The 27,803-nt window shown below is 33.8% G+C and overlaps 1 protein-coding gene across 1 annotated transcript; it reads left to right on the top strand.

Moving 5' to 3' along the window:
• Positions 1–272: 272 nt before the first annotated feature.
• LOC108776840 (thrombospondin type-1 domain-containing protein 4) lies at positions 273–22,752 on the top strand. The gene is given in 19 exon segments (XM_018543570.1): positions 273–321; positions 324–393; positions 3,017–3,092; positions 8,136–8,287; positions 11,007–11,113; positions 13,016–13,087; positions 13,684–13,868; positions 15,090–15,294; positions 15,614–15,780; positions 16,445–16,550; positions 16,635–16,707; positions 17,135–17,346; positions 19,350–19,482; positions 20,011–20,263; positions 20,705–20,884; positions 21,117–21,281; positions 21,634–21,810; positions 21,930–22,095; positions 22,268–22,752. Coding segments are annotated over 19 exon segments (2,661 nt in total). The 3' UTR covers positions 22,381–22,752.
• The last annotated feature ends 5,051 nt before the right edge of the window (positions 22,753–27,803 follow it).

Raw genomic sequence — 27,803 nt, 5'->3', positions numbered from 1 at the left:
ATTATAACAACCTTAAGAAATGAAGATTGTAAAATTTAAAAGAAAATTAATTCCCCCATCCTATAAAGGTTAATAATACATTCAATTTTATATAATAATACAATATTGACATTATTTTCTATACATAAGTTATTTAGTTAATATTGAGATAAAAAGACGACTTAACCGGGACAATTATTTTCTGGCGCAAGCTCTGTCTCAATAGATAGGTAATCGAAAAGAGCCTGGCGCGATCTGAACAGCGAATCGCATCAACGAAGGAGAGGCATGCAATGAACGACGGCGGGAGTCTCGCTCGCGATCGCGGCGCAGACAAAAATCAGAATTCCTCGTTCTCAATCCGGCTGCGATCTCGCGCGATTCTCTCGCAGCGTGTCTGCGAGAGGTCCCGGGGTAGATGGCTACACGTGTTGGCCAGTCGCGGGCGAACGCGCTAACGTCGCAGTGCCTCATCGCTCGCGTGTGGTGCATCGCGAAACGCAATGCCGCCCCTCGATTACGAGCGCGTCGCGTGTGTGGATATACAGCCCGAGATAGTGGATTTTTCTGATTTCGCGCGAATACACACACGCTCGTGCGTATACACGCATGACTGCGTTACGCGCGTCGCGCTCTACCGATGGCTGCGGTAGCGGCGGGCGGTCCACACCCCGCTCTTCTCTCGTCCCGCGTTAGAACGTTGTCTCTTCCTCTCTCCCGCCCCTTCGATCCGCGGCGGCGTGATCTAATGATTAATTAAGCTTTCCGAGAAAACGCAACAAGTGAAACGTTATTAACACTTAGTGGCACAGTTTACTTGGATCAGCGGCGGTCGAAGGCTTTCCCCTTCGCCCCTTTGTGTGTGATCTCTTAGCTTGTACGCACTTCCTGTTCGCGCGAGAGAACCTTGAGACTCGGCTTGTAACTCGACGTTCGAGCTTCTATAAACACGTCAAGAAATACGAATAATTTCGATTTCTGTTCGAATTTTTTTTTTTATTTAATTACAATAAGTAGAAATAGATCGAGATAAAAGTGAATAAATATAAGCGAAAAGAAACTTATTCGACCGTTGTGAAGTTAGTCCTGACATTAAAAAAAAAAATGTATATATAGCTCATTCGATTGCTCATCGTTTGCACATTTTTTAATTTCGTTTGCACACTTTTAGTTTCAAAGTTATTTAAAAAACAATTTTGGGGGCTGACTTTACACTAGCCCCCCAACATCAAGCAAATGGATTCGAAAAGGTCTTCATCGATAGATTTTCGTTTACACATTTCGAAACAATACAAAATGTATTAAGAGCATCTCCGCGTAATTTATTATAGATGTAAAATATTTAAGTCAAATATGGAAGATTTTTCCTTATCTTAGAACTTGTCTTGCAATTTTTTGACTGTATTCAATTCATAGAGAACGATACGGCTTCTCGATGCATCAAAGCGTATCGCCATCTGGATTTTGCATCGGGGTTTTTGCTTCCTCCTTCTAGTATCACTTTTGAGTAATTTCTATGGAAAGATAATACGACGGCTGACATTTACGCTGGCATCAGAGCGCATCGCGGCCTATCATCGTCGTATGCGTTTTCTATTTGTCCGCGTATATGTTTCCCAGCTCGTGTAGGCGCCATTTAGCGCTTATGATGAATAATTAACGTGGAGAAGCGACAAGTCGGTCGCGGTTCTCGCACGCATGAAAACGCATTTGCGCGTTTCGCCGTCTATGCATTTTTTTGCGAACCTCGCTTACTTTCGCACTTCTTCTTTTCTTTAAACTGGAAGAAAGGAGTTCGGCCGAAGCTATATTCATATACTAAATGTTTGTACTTAAATAGCTACTTTTAATGTATCTCATGTTTTATCTATCATTAAATATTAGTTATAGATATATCAGGTAATAAATATGTGTATGCTGTATTTTAGTTTCGTTTCTTTGTTTTTCTTTTCTTATATTCGGTATTTGTAAATTCACGAACGCGCTCCCAAGCTAATTCGTCAGCCGAAAAAAATGCGGTTTCCGGGGACGTGGTGCGCAATAGTAATCCCGCGTAGCAACGGATGCTAAGATTACATGTCGAGTTCGATCTCAGGATGCACGGGAAGGGAAGAGGAAGAGTTAGAGATTGTACACAGTGTGGGAAAAATTGAGACGTGCGTATGGTGTAGTTCGATCGAGCCAAGATAAGTCAACGCGAATTGGCTGTATCGATCGCCAGCATCTACATCTGCGTAGTTAAGCTGCATTAATGATTAACGCGAACGGAAGCAACATGTTGTCCGAGGCCTGTCAATACGTTTTTTGCCCTTCTAGATAAGTACTTTAACTCCGTGCCGTATACATTATAAAATTATACTTTTTTAAGGTAAATATGATACTATATTTGCGCGAAATATTTTTTGATTGTTAATTTTTGGGGATCTTTTCGTCATTTTTACTACTTAAAAAATCTTTCTTGTGATGATTTTTAAATGAAATTAAGTCAATTTGATTTCGATGATTGATCGATAGAGTAATGTTTAGTGAATTTATTTGTGGCAATATTTAATTCAAAGAAACTTTTCTTAGTTATGTCACTTTTGAGTAAGTATAAAAGTTCTTTTTTTCTATAAAGAAAAGGTTTTTTTAAAGGATTGTATATTGTAAATATATATATTATTAAATATATTTTATTATATTTACAAGAAATTTATTGATTAACGCGCTTTGAGAGAAAAGAGAAATATATCAGAGTGCAAAGGATTAAATAAGGTTTGTCGCTGGTATTATCGACTTCACTTTATTATCATTGCACATCTGCGAAAATGCGCGTTAGTTGTTCAATGAAGATTAAGATCGCATTCTTGAGATATCTAACTCATTGAAAGTAGGCGAACGAGGGCGATGTTACTGACGATAAAAGAGTAATTGCCTCGCTCGACGCGAACGGTTTTCGGTCACGAAACTATAGATTGCACCCGCTACATCGCCGTTCATCGATCTTCGTATTTATACAATAGGTCGATTTATACGCTTGCTTCTATCTTTGTTGCAGATCGATTCTAGCCCTGATGATGCTGAGCATGGCCGGTGTTTCGTCTTCCCGTATACCCGACAAATATCCTATAGAAGTAAGTCTTCATTGAAATTGTATGTATATATATATATATATATATATATTCCTATTTTTAAACAATAGGAAAATATTTTCATTTAATTAAATTGAAAAGAATGTTATTCGTCACAAATCTTACTCCAAGTCCTTCATAAGTTGAGTAACTTTGACAAACAATTAAGTTAGATCCGTATTTACATATATAATACAATATTAACACCAATACAGTGAAAATTATATGGGCACTGTATGGTATTAACTTCACACTCATATTCTTTAGATTACTTTAGAATGTATAGTGACAACATCATATAGGAATGCGCAATCTACATAATTCTCTCATGTGATGTTAATATTAACGTTAACATCTTGTAGATTCGAAACGCTTGTCATTTATATATCAACATCATTATGTTGTGGATTTAAAGCTTATAGTGTTACATCCACATTATCTTGTACTAATACAATATAAATGGTGAGAATTGTACCTATATTTTTATATATGGATTTAAAACACAGACACGATGGTGTCTATATTTTAAATTAACATATAGTTTTTAGAATATACCAAACTTAAGTTCTCTAGTCCTTTTCTAAATCGGTACATTTTAAATCAATTGATATCGCTGTCTTTCTTTAAAGACATGATATTATAACATTAAGTTGATTATACGAATAAATACGATATGATGTTATTATTTTTTAATATGTATTAATTACATAAATTATATAATAATAAGAGAAGAATAGTATAGACATAGAGAGAGAGTGATAGCGAGAGAGAAAGAGAGAAGATTTTGCATTTTATTAAAAAGTAGAGTAGAGAACGACAGACTACAAAGCAAGAAAGGAATTTAAAGCTCTCAAAGTATATTATTTATTAAGATATAATTGATTATTTGCTTTACTGTTACCACTGTTTTTTCTGTAAAGTAACTTTCCAGTAATCGTAAAGGGATTGAAATAGTACGATGGCACGATAGTACGATATAATATTAATATTTTTTGATATGTATAACTTGTAATTGAAATTTAAGTATAGTATATTTACAAAAAGCAGAAGTCCTTTAAAAAAACCTTTTTGAAAAAAGAAAAAATATACGCCAAGTGCATAAAAAGGTATTGAATTCTTCTTAAAACGTACATGATACAAATGTAATTATCCAATTATTTCATTACGCGAGACACATAAGATCGAAAGTTGCTGAAATTGTCAACTGGATTATGGTAAAGAAAAGACTTGGCGTGCCCTGGTCAAATTAATTGTACTTCACTGAAAACATTATTCCAACATATTTGCGTTATAATTAAATTAAAATATAAAATAATAGACATAAAATATAATATATATATTTTCTTATGTATGTAATGAAAAAACTTAATACAAAAATGGAATACAAAAATAATTGTTGTGTTGTAAATTATGGAGAAATAAAGTATTTAGATATATTAGTTGATTATAGATGAAAAATTTACAAGTTTAGTAAGCGATTATTAACATCTCTTCTTTGTTGAATTATTGTTTTCATATATTATGTGTATCTGCAGAATATTGCGATAGAACCATACTGGTTCTAGAATATTGCGTTTTAATGTGACCCGGGTACGCCAAGTATTTCCTTTATCATAATCTAGTTGACAATTTTAGCAACTTTCGGTCCATCTTATGTGTCTTGCGTAATGAAATACTTAGATAATTACATTTATTTTATGTCCGTTTTTGATTAAGAAGAATTCAATATCTTTTTTCATGCACTTGGCGTATATATATTTTTTAAAGAGTATTTATTAGTGTAAACTTCGAAAAACAACCTGATTTCATAAATGACAAGCGACGGGAGACTAATTTTGCACTACAGTTCAATGACAAGATAGTTATGCTAATTAGCACGCTTTTACTCGGAATCAATGTCATCGATTAAGCATCAACAAATAATCACTTCTGCGACAAGCTAAATTCGATCTCGCGATTGGCTATTGCGACAATTCCGCTCGCTTCGCCGACAACAGTCCTCGTCGCGCGCGAGATGCATATTAATTCGATCCACTTGCGGGAATTAATACGCAATTACGTAGCCGCCATACCGGATGGCATTATGCGGAGTGAGGGGGTAATTAATTGACACCGAAGGAGGTCCCTAAATTACGCTGGCGCAGCGAACGCGCCGGGAACAAGGCCACGTGGCGCGCGACACGAGAACGAAACGCAAACACGGTCTGCGTGCTGTGAAACCACCGCTGTCATTTTATAATTACACTTAAGAACTCGTTTGTTCTGGAAAATGTTGTGGTATTATGGAATGACACGAAAATAGACGGCGCAGCTTAGGAAATGCGGCGCATTCCGGCTACCCGAAGTTATACGTGCGACCTTAATTTCAGGCCTACGTTGACGTCAAGGTCGCTTCTCCCAAGTGATACACACTTTCGGAATTGCTTTATTGAAAATTTGATATTGTAATAAGAATTTTCAGCACATTATGCAATTTTTGACGAATCTCTAATCGAGCTTAATCTTATACAATTATTTCTCACCAGCTTTCCTCGAAATTTTACGGAAAGAACGATTTTACTAAAATATTTAAAATTTAGCCGAACACAGATATGAAAATAATTTTGTTATACTATTAAAATAATTACATAGGAATTTTATAATAAGTAATACTGTAAAAAGTTTTGATATTTTGACAGTAAGTTGGAGCACGTCCTACATAATTATTTTGATATTCCAATGAAATTATTTTCAGATCTATGTGTATATTTATCTTAATTTTTAGATTACTTTAACAAAATCATTCTTTTATATATCTTATATTATTCTTATCCTATTTTCTTATATATTATTCAAATGTTGTCTTATATATTAACTTTTTATGATTATATTCTTATTGATTTGATATTAAAATCAAATTCAGATAAAGTAAGGATAAACTCAACTTGATTAGTTTCTAATCAGATTCGTGTCTTCTCCTCAATATTATTTAAAAATGCATGAAGTATAATATCTTTGTTTGAGTACACTGAAAGATAGGATTGGCTGTTACAGCAAACTAAATGGCATAGCACTTTTAATTGGTAACATCAGCCAATTTTTGATCGCAGCAGTCAATTTTTGATTGTGTTAACAATGTCAATATAGGATTTTGATAGGCTAACGCAACCAAAAATTGGCTACTGCAATCAATTAAAAATGCTATGCCATATGCTATTTTTCTTTTAGCGTATATACGGTCAAAGTCTCATTGTACAATAAACGTTTTGAAGTACTTGATTAATTATAAATTAGAAAAAAGAATTTTATTATATGAATTTATCAATCAAAGATTGCTTCAAACATAAAGTGGCATTACGTTGACTCTTTCTCTGCGAAATATTATATCGTTACATGAATTTATTCTCAATGAGGTCTCATTATTCCGTGTACTGTAAAAATGTCTCCTCATGTATATCCAACGTGAAGTATGTATTTCCTTCTTTGTACGGAGCCTTTACTGTATAAACGCTGTGATTAACGTTCCGGAGTTAATGCCAGGCATTAAGGAAGTATTAGTCTGCCGCTCTTGGGGTTAACGACTTGCAAAAAAGCAGCTGAGAGCTTTTCGTTCGAATTCTAAATTCACTGTTTGTGTTGTCAACATTGATGCATAGTGTTTACGAAAAATTTAATTGCACGCTTTGCGTATATTTTCGTGAAATCTTAATCTTTTATTTATCGGCTCGTTAAAAATAGAGAAGCGATCCTCGGCGACGCAGAAAACCGACAAACATGGGCGGAACATTTAAGAGGCCCTTCGAGATTTAACGGTTGTTATTCGTCTCGTGGCAGGTTCGGCGAAATCGACAATTTGTATTCCAGCCTCGTGATATTGCGCCCATAGCGCGCGAGGGAACGAGAGATGCGACTCTTCGCGTTTGATTAATTAGACGTGCACGATCGAAGGGAGGATCGGACGTGAAGTATGAAGCGCGGGAAATCTTTACGTGAGAACGTCGTGCCTTTCTTCCCGATGGTGGAGCGACGTTACCTTAGCGAACTTCCGGCAGACGTTAATGCAACGAGTAGCCCGTGGTGCGCGGAGATAGATCGAACGCCGTTAATTCAGCGCCGTGTGTGCAATACGGTAATCGATCCTTCGTTTAATTAATCACGACAAGAGTACCGTGATACCGAAACGCATGCGATCTAATTGGGATCTCGTTCGCAGTAGCGATCATATTAATTACCGAACAAACAATTTGTGCTCTATGATGCTGGCGTGTGATTAACAGGAACAGAATACCAGACGTGCGTATCTGCCTCATCGTTTAATTACCGTTTAGTTACCTGCTTCGATATTTTTTTTTTTTTTTCATCGTAATAGCTATCGTCGCTTTTCACACTCGCGCAATTATCTATCCTGAAGAGTGATAACGAAAGAGGCGATAACTTGGAAACGAGATTTAAATAAATGATTCTAACAAGTTAGAATCAAGATCGTCAAATGAATAAATAACAAGTGCACTATACGATCAGAGGTGGAATAATACATTTATATTTAAATATTTTTTTAATTGAAAATATAATTTGTTTTAATTGTACCATGCTAAGCTTGTTATCACTTTTTTTATTCAATTAATTTGTTAAATGAATTTATGTCAATATGACTGTGCGCCGATTATTTTTTAGATTTACAACAAGGATAGATTTGTACAATCAGAAATCATTCATTTGATATCATTAGCATCTTAAAATCTGTAAAGAATTTATTGCGAAGAATATTACTTCAGTTGTGATTCAAATCTCGCTCTCCCATTTAAATGAATCTAGAAATGTTTGTTAGATAAAACTGCGTTCGAATATTAATAAGTTCCGTATTTAAAAAATTATGTAACTAGAGTGATAAATGATCGATAAATGAAGTACAATTGTCTCTCTTTGCATAAATTATTAAAATAAAATATTTTATATATGATTAAATAATTAAAAATTAATTTACTTGAAAATCATTCTTCTTTTTTGAGATCTTAATTAAAGTTGCTGATAAACTCACGATTGATGGTACGGTGTTGATATTTTTAGGTGTATCATATGTTACAAGAACGAACGCAATTTGGAATCAGTCATGACAACAGGATAAGAGGAACTTGGAGTACGTGGAGTTCATGGAGCGAATGTTCTAGATCTTGCGGCACTGGTATTCAGTCTCAATTTCGAGAATGTGTTCCTCTACGGTAAGTCCATTTAATATAACAGATTAATAAATATCCCAAAATAAGTTTTTAGTGTGTTTATAAAAAAAAACACAAGTTAACGTAAGTTACGAAAAATTTCTGGCTTATAAATAATTGTATTATATTGCTCAGATATTGCTACTGAATTTTGACACTTTTATATTTAAAATATCGTGTTCTTAAATTGATTGTAACAAGAATTTTATTAGCTTATAATATATAAACTGAAAAACAGGTTAACAAAGATACAAAATTAAATTAAAATTATATATTAGCTGGAAATTTTTGAGAGCTACTGTGTCAGTGTAATGTCGTATTTAGTGCTGTATATATAGTATGTATGTATAATACTATTTTAAAATATTTTAAAATACTATTATATACATTATACAATATGTTTTTTTAATATTTTATAAAGCATTGAGTATGTGGCTTACCTCACAATTGTGTTGCTGTCGTCTTTTTGGAACAAACGTTATTAGCGTTCCAGGTGTAATTTGCGATTGTTATTCACGACTTGAAATTGTTGCTGAAGATGACTCGAAACAAGAGTCGAAACGTACACGGTGCATAATTGGAACATTAAATTGATATACGCTAACAATAAGCAGCAGTAAACTCATATCACCTGTCCTTTTTTGTTACAACTATACATTTTAAATTATAAATAAACCAAACATATAATATTATATTTAAGATGTATCGAGAAATTTCTTCGGTTTTCTCTGCACTTGTATTTTTACAAAAATAAAAGCGCAAATCAAAACGCGACAAGAGCTCGTTAAGCATGAAAATCAAGCACTGTATGACCACATTACCATCCAAATATCTTCACGCTCGATTAATGATTTCCACACCGCGCATCACCTTTGTCCTCGTGACGCGGGGGGCACGATCTTCTGCGGGAGGTCACGACGGGGATCGGTAATCGTCGGGCGTCGCGGCCCCATCGCGAGAATGCAAAGCACCTTGCGGCAGTTGATCCTAACAATAATCACATGCCTTGCGATACCGTTAGGATCTCGCGCAATTTGGATCATAAACGCTCGCTAGACGAATCGTTGCATTTCGCATAACTGCGTGGAACTTTGGATCTCGTATCGAATATACTCCTACTCCTCAATTTGTCGATTGATCGACCGCCTATCTTTGATTCCTTCATATCCATAAAGAACATACCAGGTGCCTCAGATTCATCGTTATCTCTTATTATGGAGATAGTTCGTTTAACTCTTTTTCTTCATCAGTGTGTAATAATAGCTGAACGTAGAAGCATAGTTTTTAGATTGAGTAGAGAGTTCCACATTATTTAATGCGATTGTGCGTAATACTTTTGTATTGTTTATTTAACGTAAGAAAGTCTTCGATACAAGATGTTTTCAAAATATTTGGAAGTTTAGAACGAATAAAGTAAAATTTTAAAATTATGTTTGATTGCATATATTTATATTTTTGTAGGAAAGATTACATATGCATCGTAGTTTTTTTTTTCTTTGAATATAAATGGAATACATTTTTTCTTTGTACATAATTTATGCTTTTATAAACATTACTGTCATTTATGTTACAAATATGAAGTGCACGAAAGATATTTTATTGAACTTTTGAAGTTTTTATTACATTTTTTAAAATTTGAAATTGCACACATTGTGATAAATATCGTACAAACGTTTATTCGATACGAGTAGAAGAGAGAGAGAGAGGGAGAGAGAATAGCCGCCAGTCATTTATTATTTAAATATGCTTTCTCTGTGCGTTTCCTTCTTGAGGCTTCACCTACGAACGAATTTTGTCGTCAATGGAGATTCTCATTCAGGATTACAGTGTATATTTTATTTGAATAATAAAAGAATAAATAAAATTCCAATGAAACATGAATAATTCAAAAATGCTTCAAGAAAGAGACTTTAACGTACAAGTTCCGTACACCCTGTATGTCCTGCCTGGATAGCTATAAAGCAGCGTGCAAATTACGGATCAGTAGCGTAAGAAGATTATACACCGGCAGGCCGACGACTCCTGCGAGCTTCTCCCGGGGGCAGAAACGTGTTGTTATCGCCACTGACATTTACACCTTCCTAACGCTACCGCGAGCCGTTACGTGACTCGCAATATGAATATCGCGACGAGTTCACTATACGAGTAAATACAAAGTAGTCAGTTAAAGAGCGCCTGATGACTTGAATTTGATTTATCTTTGACTATAGTTACAAGAGAGTTCTAATTAATGACTCAACTTGGCATAAATAATTAAGAAATTTATCTGAATCATATTTTATCTTTTGTTAATCATATTCGATTGAAATATTAATATTCAGCTATAATAAGTTATTATATATTAAATATATAAACTACATAACATTTTCAGATAAAGTGACATTTAAATATAGTGCCAAGAGAAAATTAAATTCTTAAAGTATTTCATTTAATTTTATGCGAAACAAAAAAAATGCAATACATCAAGTGATTATCTTCCATCTAATAACAAGTGTAATTACCCCTTTCAGTATAGCAACACTGATTAAATAACACGCATAGAGAAATGTTTCTTTCATTCTTATCGCGTATATTCTCTCTCTTTCTCTCTTTTGATCTTGAGATTGCACGGTGCTATGCATTTATCAAAAATGCGCTTATGCACTCGGCGTTAAAAATCGAGGTGCATCGCGCGCTACTCGCACGAGTCAATGGGTGAGCTAATGCAAGCGATTCGTTCCAGGAGACTTTTGAGGAGGCGAAGTATTATCTCGGAGAACGGTACGAATAGCTCCAGACCCATTTGTATCGGCACATACAAGCGCTACCACACGTGCAATACGCAGGTAAGCCGGCGCACAAGACCTTCAGCACGTTTATCGACAAGAATTATAGAGGGACTCTTGGAAAATCAAGTTCTTAAATTTGATGAAAAATGATAATGCATTGAGCATCCAACTGTATTGAACTCTGTCGTATTTGTATAAAAAATTATTTTACAGATAAATTGAAGCAATTATAGAGGCATTTCTAAAGAAAGTCTCTCAGAATTTGAAACGCTTGTTTAGAATGTTTGTTATAAGTAAATTTTAGTATTGAACATCCAGCTCTTGGCTCGAATTCAATTGAGCTTTCTATTTTATATTCATTTTTTATTATGTGATGCAAATTTAAATAATTATAGAGGAATTTTTACAGAATCTTAAATTTGTTGAAAAATGATCCATGAAACACGTAACTCTAATTTAGACACAGATTCGAACGATATCTTGAATTGCCTCTCGACAATGTAAAATTTACTCGCAGATAGAATCTTGCTTACTAAGCTCGTTTTCGTCGATCGCTCGTTTCGTCAGACTGTCAGTATCTGACGTAAGCGTAAATTTCCCGAAGAGAGAATCTGCAACGCCAATCTGGAATGTCGAAAATCTTCTGCGAGGAGATCCCCAGAATTTCAAGAAAACGAAGAAGACGCCTTACAGAAGACCGTCTTATTTCCAGGGCGGTTTATTGTCGAGGCCTTGAACCGACAATTAGTCGCGCGACCGCTCGCTCGTTCGCATAAAATTCGCATATACACGCTCGCACGTGTCTATATTCACCTAGACCCGTGCACGCTGCAACACGTGCTTCTCAAGATTTTCCTCTCGACTATGCGTCACGAGTCTCGAACAAATCATCGCGCGGGCCAATTAAGGATGCGCACGACGACGATTTATATCCCCGGTTCTGCATCGTATGTGCGTGTATGCACGTGACGTTGTTTAAAATTCATAAGAATAATCACCACCTGTGAGACTAAAGACCGCCGTGTAATGGACGACTTCGGCCGGTATCGAGAAGGAAGTGGAAGGGAGAAAGGACTCGTTGGTGTTGATTAGCTCTTGATGGTAGTAAAGACCGTGCGATAAGATCTGTTTACATCTCGGCCACGATCAGCGGCCCGTTGACGTACTGGGTGTTCTTGACCCACAAGTATTCGTACTCTTCGCGTGTTTCGCTATCAGTTTGAAGAGAGAAACGCTTATATTTCTTTTCATGAAGGGCAGAGCGCGGTAACGTAAGTTACAAAAATTTGTTGGCGTAAGAATTTTTTGTAGCATGGAAAAATGGAATTTTAACGTGAAAGTTTTTACTCTCAAAATTGCACTGAAATTAAAATCGCGATATAGGGCGAAATTGGTCTGATGTTAAACCTAAAAGATGCGGCTTCCGTTATCCGTTATTACCTGGAGAGAAAAATGGTGCTTCGTGCGGGCATATTTATCTTCGAGCTCGATACCCGGGGACTACATTTCCGAGCTGTGCATTCGCGATTCGCAAACATGCCCGGGCAAAGTAACCACCGTTTCGTTCGCCGGCAATTAATAGTCTACCCGGAAATTGCAACGCGGCCGCGCACGTAGCGCACCACACGTGCCGGCATTCGCGTGTTTGCACGAATATACGGACTTCCTCCCGACGCACGCGGCGGCTCGGAATGCAAGCTTTTTTTTCTGCCAGAGGCTGCAAATAATTTTACCTTTATTTATTCGCAGAGCTTTGGGGAAAGCGCGACGTGCTGTAAAAAGTAACGCGATCGATCGCGTCGGGTTTTTCTTCCCTGGAAGAACGTACCGCGCGTCTGTATTTCTCGATGTTCTCGATGACGGTAACTCCCGTTCTCTTCGATCGATCTTAAATTACCGTGAGTTTAATTAATTCATTACGCGTTTGTACAGGAATGCCCGAACTTCTCGGAAGACTTGCGAGCGGAACAGTGCGCCAAGTACAACGGGAGGAACTACAAGGGACGCAGTTATGTCTGGGTGCCTTTCACAGATGGTGAGTCGATAGGATGTGTGGATATGTACCGACTACGGATGCGCGAATACTTCCATTTTCTGCTATCCGTTTGAAATTTTTCAAACTGCATTTAATAGATTTTATAGATATCAAGAACCTCTTAACGCCAGTTTTACAATAATACATATTCTTTTTAAATTAAAAATTTAAAATTCTGGAACTCTATAGAATCAAATCCTTAAAAGCAAAGTCTTTTTTAAGTTTCTTTTCTTTTAGAAATCTTCCATTATCAAAAGGTTAATTGATCCTCCTATCATTATCGGAAATTACAAAAAAAACTCTCAGACTACTAGCCAGGGTCGACACAATTGTTAATTAATTATCAATTATAATATATTTAACAACATTCAGTTTTATGGTATATGCATTAAATTTCTCTGGCGGAATTCTCTTCTTCGCCACTATAGTGAAATGTACGACTTTTACGAAGTAAGAAAGAAACATCTTGCGATGCCCAAACGAACGAGTGACGTCGTCCGATCGGTGTTCGACCGATATAACGATGACGTAGCTAACGACCAGGCCTGGTGACCTAACTTCCGCATGGCCTAATCGTGACTACTGTTGTTCCCCAGCGCCGAACTCCTGCGCGCTCAATTGCCGTGCAGTCGGCGAGCGTTTTTACGCAACGCTTGAACCGGCAGTAATGGATGGCACGCCCTGCGATGCTCCGAATCTTCGCGGACGCGTCGCCGGCGCCGGCAGGATTTCGACGGAACGCAATGGCGAACGGTGGCTCTGTGTCGCTGGACAATGCAAGGTATGAATAGCGCGAGCGTTAGGCGAGAGAACGATGCCGGAAATTAATGATCGACACCGGACCGATACGATACGACACGATTAATTGATAAGATCGCTATTGACCCGTTGACTCTTTCGGAGCCCTTCGTCGTGCGCGACGATCCTCTCGTTCCTTTCTCCTGTCGATATTGAGGTTTATCGTACGCCCGCCCGGTGTAATTCGGTCAGATGCATTTATCAATCAACAACAAGCTCCGAGACTCTTCGATTCCGTCGAGATTCCAGTAGCTCCTTTTCAGAAAGAATTTTTAATAACGAGATGAAAAATATTCCTCTTGATGTAACGAACGATTACATTGATGGAAAGAACGATTTTATTGAAGATCTAAAAATTTGATTAGATACAGAATCTAAAAATAATTTTATTAGGTTATCAAAAATTTATGTAAAACGTTTAAGCATTAATGACAATGCAGCAAAAAGTTTTAACACTTTAGCAACCAGTTTGAGCATTTTTTATATACCTAATTACTTTGATTCCAGTAAAACTGTTCTTTCTTTGTACTTAATTTTAAGCAGTATAAAAATAAAACAATATTAGAGACAAGATTAAATCAATAATTTCTATTCTCTTCCCTCAAATTAAATAAGATTGACTTGTTATCCGAGACAAAAAAGAGTAACGTATATAAATTTAAGTTGATACGTTCTTTAAAATACATCTTTACATAATGTTATAACTCACGATGCTGATTGTAGTATTTGGAAATGAATGTTCCACGATCATTTTATTCTAAATTTAAGAATTTTTATTTAAGATTAAACTATTTTTCTATTTTAACAATACATATGATAGTCCCTATATCGATTTTATTTTATGATTAGAGCGAACAATATTAGTATCAGTTTGGATTCGGAAATGTTTTTATGGGTGCGTGGAATGAGGGACATGTATTTTGTTGGGCCAAGCTGTAAATCAGAATCTCTCTTCAAAAGAAATGATTAAATTTTTAGAAAATTGTTTTTTAAGTTGGACAAAAACTTAAAAAACTTTGTAAATCTAATTGTAATAATATTTTAAATATTATATAATAATAAACCTATCTGAAGAAATAGATATTGTGAAAAATACAGTTTTCAAAAATAGAAGTCTTGATCAAATTGAAGAGAGTTCTGAGTGAGTCTCCTAAGTGATTAAATAAACGCGGTAGTGCTGAAAATTCTCATATTTGCCATTCAGTTCATAGGATGCGATGGGGTGGTGGGCTCCGGTGCGACGATGGACGCCTGCGGCGTATGTGGTGGCCAGGGTAGAGGGTGCAGATTGTTTGAGGGTATTTTCATGGAGCCGATTCTGTCTAAGGGTCATCAGCAAGTGACCACGATTCCGAAGGGTGCCGTGTCGCTTAACATTTCCGAGCTCCGATTCAGCAGTAATTTTCTAGGTATAGCATTGATAATTCACCGAAGTAAAATAATCCTGTAAATTAGTACTAAATATTTTAATTGCTTGACACGTACAGCGTTTAATTAGGATTTATTTAAAAAAAAATTATGTCAGCAGAAAATCAATGAATAGTCAACGAATGTAAATTACCGCAGGCATTTTATCACTTCTGATAAATGTATAGTAAAAGTAATTCAGAGTACAAACAATTTAGAGCGCTAGTAATTTAGTAAAAGCACAGAGAGACGAAGCGGCGTTTTTACGCGGCAATACGCAACGGTGGTATGCTGGTTAACAAACGATCGATCTACTCGCAGCGTTGAGAGACAGTAACGGCAGTTACATCCTAAACGGACCGTGGTCTTACAGTCCCAGTGGTACTTATAAAGCGGCTGGTACGACATTAACATACCAGAGGGGCGATAGGAACCGTATGGAGTGTATCTTGGCGACCGGACCGTTGAACGAGTCTCTGCATTTAGAGGTACTATCCGCGTTATCGTCACTTTTCGTTAATCGCATCAGAAGCAGATTTTCTTTAATTATACGGATAATTCGAGTTACAATTTACGAACGACTTTTACTCACGGATGCTTCTTATCTTTCTAATTTTGCTTCGCTTTATCTCTTACATAGCACCGTCAAATTATAATTTAAAGATAAAACATTTTTTTCGAGTATTAATTATACTTCCGTTTCTCAATACTTGAATGATGATTTAGATGTACTTTTACCTGCTGCATATAAGAATTTAAGATATATTATCATTCGCAGATTTTGAGAGATCAAAAATTTTATTTTAAAAAAAACTTCTTTGAACAATTAATAGCTATTATACATAATATATATATATTACGTATAATATGACAAATTTGCGTTATTATATAAGAAATTTACAATGGAATTTCTAAACATTAAAAGGAGATAAAATTTCTTGAAAATTATATCTTTTTTCAGTGTAAAAAAACTCTACAAGAAAATACTTATTACTTATTGAGAAACAAAATGCTGATCAATATTTATTAGTATTACTGTAATGTATTTTTTACTGTGATCTTTTGGTATTTATAATTTTCGAATGCGTTCTAATCTAACCCATTTAATTGAATCCAGTTACTGCTAATATCATTGTTCGCGCATTACCGTAGATTTTATCCGTGGAATTAAATCCAGGCGTACTGTACAAGTACATGCTACCTATGAAGGAAGTGCCGGACGGTAAAGCGGTGATTGCACCGCCGCTGCTTGTCGCAGGTAATTGCTTCATTGCCAATAAATTGTACAATAAAAAAAAAACCATCGATTATAGTCCATAAACATGTTTATTCCTCTTTGTAGGAGCAAACGATCGGGACAACGAGATACCTAGTCCAGATACTCACGTGACCGTGCGAGTACCCGTTACAAGAATGTAAATATGTACAATCTTATTAAAACTTTTGAAACGGCATTATTTTATAAAAAAGTATCGAGAGATCAATTTTTGTTATTTTTTTATCCATTAAAACGTTAAAATTATTGATTACGTATACGCGTAAATTCTTTCCCACGTGTTTAATTATCTCGAACGTTTTCATATACGTTTTTATATGCGGTTTCTCCAATCTTTAATCTTTAATTTTCACTTTTATCTTCACTATTCGATCGATGTGACACTTTTGAAATATACATATATCTCAAAGTGAATCTCTTATGCGGCACTCACTCATCAATTCGGATTCCACCAATGGACTTCCTCCTTTATATGGCACAGGAATCTACGCGTTCGCGAGAGAGAATCTCTCGGAGTTGAGTCGCGTGATTTGTCTTCGTACAACTCGTTGCTCTCTGTCTTCCAGATCGGATCGGCGAAGCGATTTATCTCCGACGCGTCGCGATCGCGATCCGCCGCGCGCCCGCGACAGCGGACGGAAGGAAGAGATGAAGCATCCACCGACTACGGTGATGGCGGGCGATCAGCCAAAGTCAAAGGCGATGAGAAGGAGGAAGAGAAGGAAGTTCACCTGGAAAATAGTCGGCCTCTCTCCGTGCTCGAAGGAATGCGGAGGAGGTAAGAAGATGGTGCCTTGATAATTAATCACGTGTCATAATATCATATGATACTCATACTGAGGTGTTGCACGTAACTGCACGCGCGGAAAGGAAGTTGAAGTGTCTAAAAATTTAGCTGGATGCAGGTCTGAAAAGAATTTTGTTGGATCGTCAAAATAATTATATAGGACTATCAAAATGATTATGTAAACTCAAGCATAATGAGCTATACTGCAAAAATATTTTAATAATTAGCTTGAGCGTCTTACATAATTATTCTGATGATCTAACAAAATTATCTGTATTTAGCCAAATTTTTAGATACTTTAGCAAAACCGATATTTCCGTGTAAAATAATTAGAAATATTTCACTGGTGATTATTTCACGGAGATGCATCGGCAAAATTATTAACAACATTATATTTTTTCAGCAATATTTCTTTTGTAGTTTGTGTATTATGGGAAGATAATTTTTGAAAGATATGATTTTAAATAAAATTTATTTATCTGCAGTGTATAACGATATAAAACAATTTTTACTTCGTGCAACAATATTATAATAATTATAAATCTAAAAAATAAAATTTAAAAATTTTACAGTGTCGTATATTTATGTATTTATAGAGCAAAATAATTTAAATATCGACTTGGTACAATGTGTTTGGAAAATAATGTACTTTCAGTGAAATATTACTCTCGAGATTTTAATATCCAATATCGAAATGTGAGTTAATTGCGTTGGATTGCGAATGATAAATGTTTCAATACATGTTGTTTAACTTTTGGAATGCACAATGTTATAATTTCAACGTTGAGATCGATGAGTTTGCGTTAATTTCCAATATTGCTAGTAATACATTTTCGCGTATCTCGTATATTTTAGGGAATATGATATCGCGATTGAGAAATAAAGAATATATATTAACGAATAAATATTATTAATATACGTGAAGTTCTCTCTAAATTGCGTGCGATTAAATATTTGTGATTATACAACGAAGCGGTCTAATTGATTACTGTGGTTTAAAGCTTGTCGATAAAATTAACAACCACCGCATTTTGATAAATAAGCATATCTCTTATTTTATAGAAACGTATTTATCTATAATACGCCTAATTATTTCTTGAGGAATAAACTCATCAGCTAAAAATATGAAGTATAATTTGCAAGTATACAATAGTTAAACATAAAATCGAACAATAATGTCGATATAAAGAGGCCATACAATTTTAAATTAATGTAGATTTCTCGCGAAATATTGATTAAATGGACAATTACCTAAAAAATGTCTATAATTAAAAGTATTAAGAAAACGACTTTCTCTAAACGATGTATTTATAGAACATTAAAAAATTGCTATTTTGAGTATAGTAATTGAAAGAAAATCTTGAATATTTTTATTATATTATATTAAATAAAGTAAACATAAAAATAAATAATTGTAAAGTTAAATAAAAGTATAGTTAAGACATAATTGCGGACGTCTGCGAAGACATGCGTACAATACTTTTGAAATACCAACCGGAAATTGTCACTGACTTTCTGGACATCTGAACACTGCACGCGACAGCATCCGATATCTGTCACTGGGACATTCTAATTTAAATTGACGCGATACGGGCGGAAAGCGACAAATACGAAAAGGAACGCGACGGTCACGTCGATCATAATACAAAGTGTCCCGCTCGCAAAGTGTCGCACTTCGTTTCATTCGTAGTCTTTCAAACTAACTTGAGATGGAATTTTCCTCAATAAAATTATTAATACATTAACGCTGTCTAAGTTATAAGAGACAGAAAATGAGTTATTGTTTTGCACTCTAAGCCGCAGACGTAATTTTATTTCTCGTTCCATTTCGAGTAAATTATTTGGAATGTTATATAATGTTAAAAAAAATTAAGGAGGATTGGCGTCAATTTTTCATTGAGGAAAATTAGATTTTAAATTAATTGAAGATGTAACAAAACGCAAAATCCAAAACATGTTAAATCGCTTCTTGTAATACTCGCTGTATCTTGCAGGCATACGAACGACAATCCTGAAGTGCATTCGTGAAAGCAATCAGACACTCGTTAACGACAAACGTTGTCGCAACGTGGAAAAACCAAAGCATCCTCCTCCGCTGCGATGCAATGATCATCCTTGCGCCGCTAGGTATTTCTACTTCAATATATCTCTTCTATCATAATCCTCCAATTTTTTGATGATTGTTGTACGATCATCGTATTTCCTATCAGCTAGATTTTTTTATATACTCCAACTCGTTTCTCACATTCATGGAAAAAACAATTTTGCAGACGTATCTAAAAATTTAACTAGATACAGATTTAAAAATAATTTGTTTGAATTATCAAAATAATTATGCAGGGCGCTTAAGTTAGTTAAACTAGAACATCGAAACTTTCTTCACGCTTGAATTTTCTGCATAATTATTTTTATAGTTCAACAACATTATTATTTATTTTTAAATCTAAATTTTTAGATAACTTTAGCAAAATCTTTTTATATTAAATTAAATTGTTAAAAGGTATAAATTTACTAATATTTTTGCTGAGGCAAAGATCGATTTTGAGTTTAAGAAATGACAAAATAAAAACGCGATGAACTCCCTGTGCTCAGGGAATCTGCAATTTACGCAGACAAACTTTTGATCTCTTGTTCAAAGAGCGGAAATGTTGTCAGGTGGCGAGCCGAGCCGTGGAGCGAGTGCTCGGTCACCTGCGGGATCGGAACCAGGACGCGAAAACTCGAGTGCATCCAGGAGTTGAACGCGAGATTGACAATGCGCGTTGCTGCTGGTGCGTGTATGCAACCGCCAGATCTGAGCACCACGGAAACTTGCAGTCGGCCGGCGTGTCCCAACGTGGGCCCAGAATTGAGGCACATGCCATCGCAGCACGACGCACCTAGGTGGGACGTGGGCGCTTGGGGTCCGGTGAGTCATTATTCTATTGCTTTCATTGTTAAACAGCTACTTTCAGCAGTTTAGGAAGTAGGACAGGAAATCGTTGGAAGTCCGAAGCTGAGAAATCAGCTGGCGTAGAAAACAGTCATCGCCAGTATTATTTTTGATTATCAGAATTCGTATGAATTTTGTTCTAATAACGTGTTCTAATAAATAACAAAAATAATTAATAAAAGATTGATAAAAAGTATGTAAATGGACAAGAATTATATCCATTCAAGTATAATTGACGGGAAACTAAATTTATTATACATGAAAAATATACAAATTTTTGATTAACTATTCTAAGCAGATATTTCTTATAATTCTTCGATCAGTGTACGGTAGGTGTATGGAACTTTTTGCTCTGCTGCTAAAATTAATTGTGATTGAAAAATATTCAGCCTATTACGTTTTTATTGTGCATTCCAGTGTTCAGCAACGTGCGGCCGTGGAACTCGAAATCGAACGGTGACTTGCATAACATCTGGGCAGTCTTGCTCGTTAGCCAATAAGCCGGAATCTCAAAAAGCATGCGAGATAGCGGTTTGTAATGAGGCGACAGACACGGGACATCATGCGCCCTGGCTGTATTCGGAATGGTCTTCAAAGGTATAATACGTTATAAGATAATTCCATTGAAAATAGGTAAACGTGAAAAAATTCCATTTAAAAATTAAATCCTCATATGTTAATTTTATGTTTGTATATTTATTTAATAATTAATAAGTAAAGTTATTTTTTTGTGACGATTTATATAAAAAAGAAAGGACATATCTTAAACATCGATAAATTTAATTTAATTTTTCAACTTCAAGATAAAGAGAATTTGTCACTTTTGCAGTGCTCCGCAGAATGTGGAAACGGTATGAGGGTCAGACGAGTGGCGTGTGCCGACGGTAGTGAGTTATTCTGCAATCCCAAAGAGAGGCCGGACACGGAGATGCATTGCTTTGGACAAGGAATGACCTGCGACCGAGCCAAGTGGTTTGCTAGTCCATGGACTTCCGTTAGTACAAGCACGACTCAAAAAATAAAACGGCTCGTGTCAATGTGTAAAGTTAAAATTGCCGATATAATTTTGATAGGCGACACTAATTCTCTACAAATATCTTATTTTAATTTTAAGTTTACTGTTTGCTCTTGAATTTTAAATCAACATTACAATTTTTTGTAATTAAAAATGGAATAGACGAAAATTAAATTAGATAGTAAAAACATTACAATTTCTAACTAAAAAAGTTCTTTATTTTAATTGTAGTTCTTATAGTCAATTCGAAAACAAAATAAATATTTAATAAAGTGTCTTCTTTGTTTATCGCTTTTCTATTGTACGATGCATTATTTACTTTTTTTTTTAGTGTTCTGTTTCGTGTGGCGTTGGCGTGCAGTATCGAGACGTCGCTTGCATAACTAGAATGAATGACGAATTTGTCGTAGTATCTGCACAAAATTGCAGCGATCTCAAACCAGCGAATGAGCAAGTCTGTAGAATGTCTGCGTGTTCGCCGGAATGGTTTACTTCAGATTGGTCGCCGGTAAAGTATCGTGAATAAATTAAAATTTTTATCAGAAATTTTTTATTGTTAATTCGCACTTTGAATATGAAATATCTATATATGTACCTGATATAATTTTTTTATGTGTCTTATTTTAGTGTTCCGCAACCTGCGGGGCTGGAACTCAAAATCGACTTGTACGGTGCATCGTCGAAGGTATTAGTAGCCCCAATTGCTCGGAAATTAGTAAACCAAATGCGGAGCAACAATGTAACGCAGAGCCATGCAAGAAAGAAGTGCCACTAGCGAACAAACCGCCGAAAAGTAAAGAAAAAAAATGATGTCTTGTAACTCTTTGTTTTTTTCCTAGCTTTAATAGTTTTAGCGATTTTCTGAAAAATTACTTGATAGCTCGATGTAATTATGATATATTGCTACTTAATAATTGTAAGACCCGATGTATACTTGATAAATATGTTTTAACATTATGTTTCAGAGGTGCACGAGTCCGAGTGCGTGGACAAGTATCCGAATTGCGTTTTAGTAGTAAAGAATGGCCTGTGCCGAATCAAATATTACAAGCATTCGTGCTGCCAATGCCGTCAATAGCTGGGGACAGTAACTTTTCGTTCGCCAGGAATTTTGCGAATAAGCGGCCAGCGAGCACAATCGTTGAATAAAATTCAAATACTGTATTGGAAAGGGCAAATTATGCCGAGTGTAAGACTGCTACAAAGAGAGATGACCACGTATATATAATTTTATTTATACTACACGATGCGACATCGGATCATACGTGTCTTAGTCGTGCTTTTTTTCTGCCGATGTAGCATAATTCTCCGGAGCGGCAGAATTCTTTTCTCTTCCTATCGATGAATATTCAGAACGAGACATTTGGTATACTTCTTGATAGTGTAATTACGAATATATTAAATAAATTTTTAAACAAAAAACAATAATCAGATTAAAATAAAATTAATGAACCGAATGAGAAATAAATAAAATAATAAAATTGCAGGAAGGAAAGACATGATATACAAAATTAAAATATATTTTTATTTGTATGCGAGTTAAAAATATTTTTCTGTGAGAAAGACTTGTTCTCGAAGAATCTTAATTTTTCCGAGAGTCAAATCAAGAAGAAATTCGTCAGGGTTTTGTGTGCAATAAATATATGTTGACATACGATACACACATGCGTTTATTTGTACAGGTCGTTTACATTACATGCGAATCGATATATCTGTGTTATCGTTGCGGACAGGTGCAGATCTATAATTTTATCGATTTAGGGTAATGGATTATCAAATACATCTTCGACCTTGGCCTTTTTACGCATTAGCACTAATGCGAGCTAAAATTTTGTATGCTTTTTATCAAACGACACGTTTAGTGTATTTAAACTGAAAGAACATGCAACGATCTCATTGTATTTCAAGAGACTCACCCGAGAAAAAGAGATAGAAAGGGCTCATATTTTTATCTTTGTTCAATATCTTGTTAGACGATAAAGTCTAACAAAATATTAAACAGCTGTATCTCGAAGTTTTATTTACTTAATATATTGATTGAATTCAACGCGTTGAATAGTTACATCTAATTTTAAATAAGTATTGTATTATAATGTGGTAATATTCTTTTTTATTTACAATGATATAACAATATAACAAATCTTTTAATTTATTACAACAAAATTTTTTAAATTTGATTAAATGATATATAAAGCTGTTTCTATACTAGTCGTATCGCAGCGTCGCAAGCGTTGCAGTCCAAAACATCAAGCTAACTCGACTTTGATTGGACGGTAACACTTGCGACGTGCTTGCTACAATATGATTAGCGTAGAACCACCTTAACACACTCAAGGCTGCTGCTTTTATTTTTAAAATAAATTTTTTAAATAAAAAATAATAAAAAATATCTAAATACTATCATTAATTTAATTCTCGACATGTATTATATAATAAAAAAAATAATATATTTTTAATTTGATGTTTACATATTTTGGCAAATACATTGCGGACACGACCCAATATATGTATATATAGAATGTATATTAGAAAAATAATATTTTTTTAAAGTAAACACAAGAATCCGAGTGAATGTTTAATTACATTTCTAAATAAAATGAGTCACTCTTTGGATGCGTATTCTCAAAACCTATACGATCATGAAAACCTTCAACGATGCTATGTCCGTCTCTGCACCGTGTCCGCGAAAATAAAACGAATTTTTAATAGCGAGTCCGTACTCCGGAAGTAACGTTGTAATAAGCTTGTTCCTATCTATGTTACATAGATAGGAAAATTCGTGGTTTGATAAAAAATCGATTTTTTATTACTTGTGTTCCTAAGGGAAAATATTCTCTTACAGAAACATAATTGTCTTCTGTCAATTGACGATCATTTAACATAGAAATAAATTTACAACGATAATCTTAGTAGACGAGACTTGTTGAATCAATAAATTTTCTGTTTCTAGATGCTTTTTTATTAATTGTTCTTTTATAAGTTAGCGCAAATACTTATAATCGATCTTTGGAAAAAGAAAATTCTATAATATTTTTAAGAACATTTTGTATATTTTAAATTCATAATAATTTCTGAAAAAAACTTTAAACTTTTCCGGATTTTATAAGTTATATCTTCTATAGAATAAGAACTTTTTTAAAGAATATTTCAGAATTTATATGTTTACATATGAATACTAGAAATATTAGAAAAGATTTCCTCAGCACTTCTAAAGTGCTCCAATTTATATAACAAGTATAAGAAACTTTCTAAAAAGTTGTAAAATTATACAAGAATTCTGAAAAATTCTAAAATTTATATAAAATTCTTCTAAAAAATTTTGTAAAAATTTTAAGAAAAATTTTCGTCGGAACTTCTTATTACGCAAATTGCCTAAAAAGAAGTTCATTTTTAAATTAATCACGAGAAAATATATACGTTTGGTATCTTGACGAAAGCGTTATAAATATTGAAATACATATGATTCTCGTTCCGCATACGTCGTTATATATCAAGTAAACTTATTCATAAGTGATTATATGTAGTAATGTAATTGGATATACGCTCGTATATGTAGAAGTTTGAACAACTGCATGAAATCGTTAGATGACAAATAGATATATGTATTATTGTATATTTCGATGTCGAGACAAAAGTCTTATTGTTAGAGTCTTCGAACTATATTGCTATAGCATACATTAATTCGATTTCGAACTCGCCGATTTTAATTGTGCCGTTGAAAACAGAGCTATTTGGATTAACTAATTATTCGTGTCAATTGAGTTCTTTGGTTCTGCCAGCTCCAAGGAATTATTCGGATGCTTTCTATTGAATAGTATATTCTAGCATAGCGTGCGTCTCGCTCAGATTTTTTTATTTTTACAGCAATTACAAGTTATTTACACAAAATTTTCGTTTATTTAATCTTTTTATCAACTGATCATTATTTCATTTGATTCTATTGTACACCAGGTAAGTGCGTTTTATAATTTCTTTTTTTTTATTGATAATTTGTTTAATATATTGTGTTATTTTTCAAATTATATACATTCAATTTATTACTATATAAATTTATTTTATACCCACACGCAACACATTTTATCTTGAAAACGTTTTTAGGATATGAACGTCCTCTGACGTCTCTTGCGAGTTAGTGCTAAATAATGGGTATAAATGATGATAATGTAGGATATTACTATGTTTTCTTAATGCATATGTAAATTTATATTTTAACGAATGTGTTAATGAAAGTGTCTATTTATTTTAACGAATCTGTATTTAATTTAAATTAATATTTATATTATGTTTGCTTTTTCTTTAATTACAATTAGATTTTTTTTCATACTTTTATTTTATTTCATAGTATTACGTTTTTATTTCTTTCATTATTCTTTTTGCCATTATATAAAATTTTCATTTTTTATATAGAAAGTGCTTTTAAAATATATACCAAACTTTACCAATATAAATCGAATTAAAAATATATCTTTTCATGCTTCTCTCTCTTTTTGAATGATCCTTTACCTTTAAAATATAAATGGATTTTTGTAGATATTGGTTGGTAAAGTTTGGTCGTATATGTTAAGAAAACCTTATGAAAAGTTCCTTGACAATTGTATTATATGTCAGTTTCAACTATAAAAAAAGACTTTTCTCAATTCGATGTTAATTATAAGTGTCGATGTTTTTCATCGAAACTCAATGGCATGGTAAGAATATACCGATAATGGTATATTACGAATCTTTACGACTTCTTATAGACATTTAATATAATATAGATAACGCTAAGATAATAATAACATTACTGAAAAATTGAAGAAATGCGAATATATAAACGTGAATGTTAATTGATAGTAATTGTCGAGTGTTAAATGTTAATGGCTGTGATATGAAACTATGTCCGACTAAATCAATATTAATTTTACTTTGATTGAAGGCTGCAGTAAAATTGCAACTTAAAATAGCATTTATATTTTAACGTAAAGCTGTCGTAAAGTGTCCTCTCTTAATTTTTTATAAATATTTAAGGAACTAAATAAGAAATCTTAAATATTTATAGAATTTAAGAGTTTATATGTCTATGTTTCCTATAAAAATAAAATGTAAAAGCGAATAATAATAATATTTTAGAGAATAAAATGTCAAAGACATAAATTTTATAAAAATTCTAAAAGAGAAAAAAAATTACGAGAAACTATCATTATTTGTTATAAAATTTAAGAAATATTATTTATTTTATGTTTTAATTAAGTTTTATGTTATAATTAAGTTTTAATCAATTATTATATCAACAAATTAATATAATGGTTGATTAAAACTTCATTAGGTATAATGAATAATTCTCAACGTATAAATTTTAACGTAAATTTATAAATTATTTTCAATGTGTAAAGTAATTTATTTTTGGGATAGCGCACTGTATTATATTAACATTAAGAAGTACGAAGGTGCACACATAAGACAGCACCATCGTGATCCTTTATCGAGACAAAACGTCCATTAATGTCCATAATTATGTGCTCTGTGTCGTTGCAAACTTATGTATTAACCGCGTAGCTCGACTATCGCGAGTGTGATCTCGTCAAGGACTGTGATACAATCGTAGTCTGCAGGAATAAAGTACAACGAACGATAAAACGAATAGTTAATGATCAGTACAATAGGCCAACTGCTAAGAGAAACTAAAGTCGTCTGGCGCTTTGTAAAATTGCTTCCGTGTCACTGGTATGTTATAATAAAATTCTTAATCGAGAACAATCGTTATCGACAATCACAATCGCTATATACCTATTCAATTATAACACGATAGGTATTACAAACGAAAGTTATTATAGTTACGAATAGGAAGTTCGAAATTTGTAATTCATTAATTAATTACACTTCGATAGAGAAGTTTTCTATATTCCCTTTTTCTTCTGTTTGTCAGTAATAATAAAAAATAAATTCTATTACTTTTTTTTAAACAAATAAAATTTAGTTAAATAACCGAGATTTAGCGTCAATTTGTAAAAATATTGATTGATTAAAAATTAATTAATAATCAATTATTAATTAATATGATAAATTTAAAATTAAATTAAATTTGTGATTGTTTGATCTTATAATCAAGACATCAAAGCGAGTTTTGTAATTCGATTATCTTGTCACTTGCTAATTATATCTTTCGCTCATATCAACATCTAATATGTATCCTATTTTATAAAAAAATTCACCCTTGCACAAAGTTTAAACAGAAAGTCGGTTGTTAGAAGTATTTAATTTATAATTTGCAAGGAAATAACAGAATATAAAGACAAAGATAAAATTAAATTTTTTTTTAAGATCTCAATCATATCGATTTACGATATATTAATTAGACTATGTCTAATCAATCATTAAATGCTAATTTGTTAACAATGGATTTGTTAACAATGCATGTCTTTAAAAAATTAAAAATCGCACAATCCGATTTTCTGCAATTTCCTTTTTGACAATCTCAGCTATGGTCGTATATCTTATATATATTATACACTCATATATGTA

This window comes from Cyphomyrmex costatus, unplaced genomic scaffold (assembly GCF_001594065.2).
Source record: "Cyphomyrmex costatus isolate MS0001 unplaced genomic scaffold, Ccosl1.0 scaffold112, whole genome shotgun sequence".
Lineage (NCBI taxonomy): Eukaryota > Metazoa > Arthropoda > Insecta > Hymenoptera > Formicidae > Cyphomyrmex > Cyphomyrmex costatus.
Note: the sequence above shows the minus strand (reverse complement) of the source record. Positions and strands in the feature narration are given on the sequence as shown.